The sequence below is a fragment of the Coffea arabica genome, chromosome 3e (assembly GCF_036785885.1).
Source record: "Coffea arabica cultivar ET-39 chromosome 3e, Coffea Arabica ET-39 HiFi, whole genome shotgun sequence".
NCBI classification, from domain to species: Eukaryota; Viridiplantae; Streptophyta; class Magnoliopsida; order Gentianales; family Rubiaceae; genus Coffea; species Coffea arabica.
This window is the reverse complement of record NC_092315.1, coordinates 12596665-12602156: the sequence shown is the minus strand read 5'-3', so window position 1 is coordinate 12602156 and position 5492 is coordinate 12596665. Positions and strand designations below refer to the sequence as shown.

General features: G+C 33.5%; 1 protein-coding gene across 1 annotated transcript; it reads right to left on the bottom strand.

Annotated features, from left to right (window-relative positions):
• Nucleotides 1-2395: 2395 nt before the first annotated feature.
• Nucleotides 2396-4616, bottom strand: LOC140038978 (oil body-associated protein 1A-like). The gene is made up of 3 exons (XM_072084751.1): nucleotides 4373-4616; nucleotides 3338-3741; nucleotides 2396-2750 (listed from the first exon to the last, which is right to left on the bottom strand). The coding sequence occupies exons 1-3, from the start codon at nucleotides 4507-4509 to the stop codon at nucleotides 2575-2577; spliced, it is 717 nt and encodes a 238-aa protein (XP_071940852.1). The 5' UTR covers nucleotides 4510-4616; the 3' UTR covers nucleotides 2396-2574.
• Between the last annotated feature and the right edge of the window lie 876 nt (nucleotides 4617-5492).

Below are 5492 nucleotides of genomic sequence, written 5' to 3'. Positions count from 1 at the left end.
ATCGAGCATCGACACCCAGTTCTGGCATTTTTATGGTAAAAAATGGACGGTCAGAAGCACATGAAAAACAGGTTAGGAAAATTAGAGTTTTTGCACAGTCAGGAGTGTTCTGGCCAAAACATAAGCTAAAATAATCCAATTGATTTGAAATTTTGTAGGTAGAAAGTTAACTCAAATACCTATAACTTTTATGTTTTGTCCAAAAGCTGATTCAATCTACAACATGGAGAAATTCATAGCCCAATTTGATTCCAAAAACAGGGCAGAACTGACATTCACTACCAAATGCTGGAAATTCAACTTTTAAATCTAAAAAGTAACATTAAGCCATTAATCACTTCATCAATTTCATATCCTAGCTCAATAACATCATTTACTAGATAAACAATAATAATCAAAGTTAAAAAATGCAAACCCTAGCTAAACATTCCACTATACCATCAAAACTAAACAATCAACTATAGCAAGTCAAGATTAAAAGTTTCTATACTAAACTTAGCAAGATTAAGCAAGAGGAAAGGAAGTTTTAGCCGTATACCTTCCAAAAGCCTCTTGAAAGTGAAGAACCAACCACTATCTCCCAAGATTTCCATCACTTCTAGCCTCCTAAGCACCAAGATGAAACTTTAATCGGTTTAATTTTGTTGATTTCACTCAAACAAAGCTTGATTCAAGGTTAGAGTTGAAGTTGTTTTTCTCTCTTTTTTCCTCTCTTGCACTTGGCCAACCAAGAAGAAAAGTGAGGAAGATGAACCAAAAAATGAAGGATAAGAAGGAAATTAGTTGGTCAAGAATTTCGGCCACTTTAAGGGTTAATTAGGGACTAATTAGCTCAATAAAAATCAAGGAGATTAAAGTAATAAAGTAGTGTTCAAATGGTGTATTCAATCGATAACAAACAGTGCACGTCGGTTCAAGATTAGTTTCTTTAACTCTCGCATACTTGTGTTTTTACTTATGATTCACTAACTTATTATTAACACTTTTAATAACACATTTTCTCTTATTTAAAACTCACTCTTAACCACCAAATTTAGTACACACACCTCTACAATTAATCACATTACCAAAATACGCAAAAACCCTATTTTACCCTAACTATAAAAGGAAAGATAAAACTCTTAATTCTATTATTTATTAGAACTAGTGAGAGAGTAAAATTAGTAGAAAAAGGAATTATAAATGAACTTATTCATTGAATAAGAGAATTAAAAAAAATATATAGGTGAATTTCCAAGTCCTCACACATTCTTGCTACATCATCATCAAAGATCAGAATTACAGTGTATTCTTACTACCTCATCCAATCTTCCTTCCTATTTTGCTACAACAACACAGTCAATGGTTAAAACTATAGTGATTCTCAGTGCACAACCAGACCTCATTCTCTTCTTTGCTCATCATTAGACAATTGATCATGATTACCTTTCCCTCTTTTGCTTCACTCAAACCTCACCTGGAAATCCAACATGACCACATCTCAAATTTGCCTTTTTCCTATGTGCAAAAGACATGATTCAATCACAAGGATGGCAGATATACCATTGCAAATAAATTCATGATTAACATAGATTTAGGGATGGCAACGGGGCGGGGTTGGGGCGGGGAAGGGGTCCCCCGTCCCCCGCCTCATTGCCTATTAATTCCCCCCGACCCCCGCCGTGTCCCCCGCTTCCCCTGTGGGGGCACCCGCGAGATTAATAAAATTTTATTATATAATTTTATTATAGTTAAATTCTAATAAATAATCAAGTATTAAAATATCAACACATCATCAAGTTATTATTCATTGTAATTTTACAATTGAAACTCATAAAAACAATCAAACAAAAGTTATTTGAATACAATCCAACATGATGAAATAAATACAACTAAAATAGTCAAGTTTTCACTTTTGGTACAAATACAATCACTAATTCATTATTATGTTTGTGCTTTTTTTTTTAAGAAAAAAGTGTTATTCTATTAAGTGTAATTAGGAATTTAGTATAAATGTATTAGTAAATTTAGTATAACTAATTAATAAATTCTATTAGTGGACATGTATAATTATTCGTATAATTGATAAAATCAATTATATTACATATACTAATATATATTATATAATACATCTAAGTAATAATAGCATTATCATAAGTTTATAACTAATTAAATTATATATTATATATAATTATATATACATAATTTTTTTTTTGCAGGTGGCGGGGCGGAGGATGGGGCGGGGGTATGCTCCCCCGCCCCAACCCCGCCCCGAGAGCCCCCGCGAGGCGGGTGCCCGCGCATTGCCATCCCTACATAGATTCCGTTCAGCTTGCTATTTTTTTTAAAGTTATATAAAAAAAAATATTATAATAATTTGACGTATATAAAATAAAAAAATAATAAAAAAGAAATATTGACATATGAAACATACATTTAAGAATACATATATTCTCATAGTTAACCTAATACACAAACCAGAAAGGAACACAAACGTTACCTGTTCTATTCCATAATTACAAAATATCCTCCTGTCCAAGGTGGCCTTGTTGACAAAAAGGTCATGACAGTACTTCTAAGTTCTAACTTAGACAATTAGACAAAGACGCTTGGAACTGATTCAACCGGTTTGCAATCAACTTCTCTCAGTACAGTCTGCAACCCTCTACCGGCTGCATTTCCAAGGGGATGCAACCCATGAGCGGGTCCAGTCATGTATGCCCGGTTTTCCCTCTCCTTGGCAAATGAGATGCCAAAACGACTCTCCACATCTACCAAGAAAAATCATTAGTATTAATTTCGAACATAATCTATAAACTAATAATGGTTTCATGCAAGTGAAAAATTTTGAAACTTTTCCAAATTATACAAGATTATGAACAGAAAGCTGGTCATTAAAACATACTTTGATCGTGATAGGCGAGTGACTTTCGAGTTTTTTCGAATAATTCAATTAAAATACTTAAAAATTAGTATAAAAAAAGGAAAAAATGGAAATTAAAAGCTTTTCAAAAAATGATCTACAACTGTACGGGATTTACTATTAAAAAAAAGGCCTATAACCAACTGAGCGCGGAACAAAATATGAAAGCAAAATGCGTCACAGCATTGGTTAAAAATTACTAGTTTAAGAATATTGCCACTTTGTGTCCTAGGCTTAAAATTCAATCTCAAATATTCATTTAAAAATAACTAATACAATAGTGTTTCACCAATATTGTAAAACTACTTGTCAATTTTCTTAACATGGTATGATTTATGCCAAACAAAATGATTAAGTAAGAAAAATCCATGATTACATATCATATAAAGAGTTAATGGCTACAAAAAACCAAATAACAACAAAAAATATATATACCTTGGGCAAGATTGGGATAGAGCTGGCCATCCCTAGTAAGAGCCATCATAACCTGGGGAATTCCAAGAGGGAGACTATCACCTCTATCAATTTGCCAAAAGTGGATAGTTTTGCCATAGGTTTTGCAAACCTTTTCAAGATCTTGGCTTTGAATAGGGCCAGGAACACCAGGCATGAAGAGGTAGCCACCCTTTACCTCGAACTCGTGAGTGTGCCAAAAGGGCTTCTCATTATCAGGCAAAGTCAAGAATAATTCCTCAGAGATTATGTACTCTAAGCCAATGAGTTTGCCATCATCATCAGGCTTATCATATATCAAACACTGCCTGAAATCCTCATTTTGATGCCCGCAAAAGTGGTGTGCCTCCACTTGCCTTGTCATGTCATGCGCATAGAAATGGAATCTAAAATAAATGATCAAACAACAGAAAAAATCAAGAACAGATGTAAATGAAAGAATCAAAACATACATTAGTAATTCTTTTTGCTTTTATAAAATATCTTTTTTGGATTGCTTTTTTTTTTGTGTGTAGGAGTTCCATTTTTATTACTTTTTCCAAAAGTATTCTGTTACAATCTTTGGATACAAGTTCTATTTTTATGGCTGGAGAATATGTTTTGAAAAAAAATCTTCAACTTTTTTTTTTGGGTAAAAATTACTAACCAGTTAATTAGAATCAATTCATCTGCTCAATTGGGAGAAAAATAGCACACTTAGAAAATAATTAATTAACTGGAAAACCACAAAAGTAGCAAATACAGAACTAAATTACTTAACAGACAAACCATTTAAAAATAATTAATAATTTTACTTTAGTTTCTTAGCCATTAACTGAAAAGGGTGAAAAATACAAAGCTCAAAGCCGTAAAGCAGAAAGGATAATATATAGCCCTTGAATTCTGATAACCTATCCTCCATTTGCATTCAACAAAAACTATTAAGAGCCAAGAAATTAATTTTGGATTAGGAAAAGAGCCAAAAAAAAAAGAAAAAAGAAATGGTGAAAAGGAAGAAGAAGAAGAAGTGGTAATTACGCGCAGAGGTGCTGGTGGATTTTGTTAACAGGACCAAAGCCCTGAAGAGTGGCGGTGGCAGTTTCGAGAAGGGCAGTGCTGGTCTGAGTTGGCTCCCCTGGAACCTCCGGCTGGGTTGACACATTCTCACCTTCCATAGCTCTTTCAATTTTGTAGCAGATAATCTGACTCTGGTCTTGTAAGCTCCGAACTGAAGAAGAAGAAACTCAAAACTTTTACTGATGAATTTAGTCCATCCGGGGAGATGAGAAGGGAGCTTATAACTCGGCAGCAGTTGCATGCCGATTTACACGTTGCATGAAACGTGGCAGATTTGGTTGTGTTTAGTTTGTAAACGTGGCAAACAGGTTTGTTTGTTATGCTTAGTCTTTCGGTCGGGTTTTCTCAAGTTCTAGAGTCCGATAAAAAATTTATTACTACACTTTTTAAAATGTAGTGAACGTGAGTTAAAAAATAGTTAAAAATATATAAAAGATTTACAAGATGCAAAAAAAAATTTCAAAAAGTGGCCATCGAAACCAGGCCTTACTCTGCGATGCTTGTGATATTAGGTAAGTGGTGGGGAAAGTTTCACAAAAAGTCATCTCTTTATGCGTTGTTACGAAGGAACACTCCAAGTGTTTGTGCCGTTGATAAAAAAAATTGAATTTACAAAAAATGTTTTCATGAAAATTAATTTTGTATTTTGATACTGAATAAGTGTAAAATCTAGTGGTATGAAAATGTGCAAAAAGATAATTATATTTGATAGTTACTTATAGTCCTAAATAGTAGTTAGTAAAATAATTTAGGGATTTCCACATAACTTCAAAGAAAAGAAGAGATAACACATGCTAATGGGTAACTAATTTTTTTTTTTTATCATTTGTTGCATGATTAGTTGGGCCAACTAAATTATAATAACTCTAATAATATTGCATCTTGGATCGGGGGAGGGATGGGGAGGGTGGCACGGGGGGTGGGAGTGTAAGCAAGAAGTCTCAAGTTCGAGTCCTCCTACTTACACTAAAAAAAAAAAAAAGCATCTTGGATCTTCTCATCAGATCTCAATATTAGTTTTGAATTTGAACTAGTTGGATAGCAGAACTAAAGGAATAGACATGCACAGATATCTATGAAA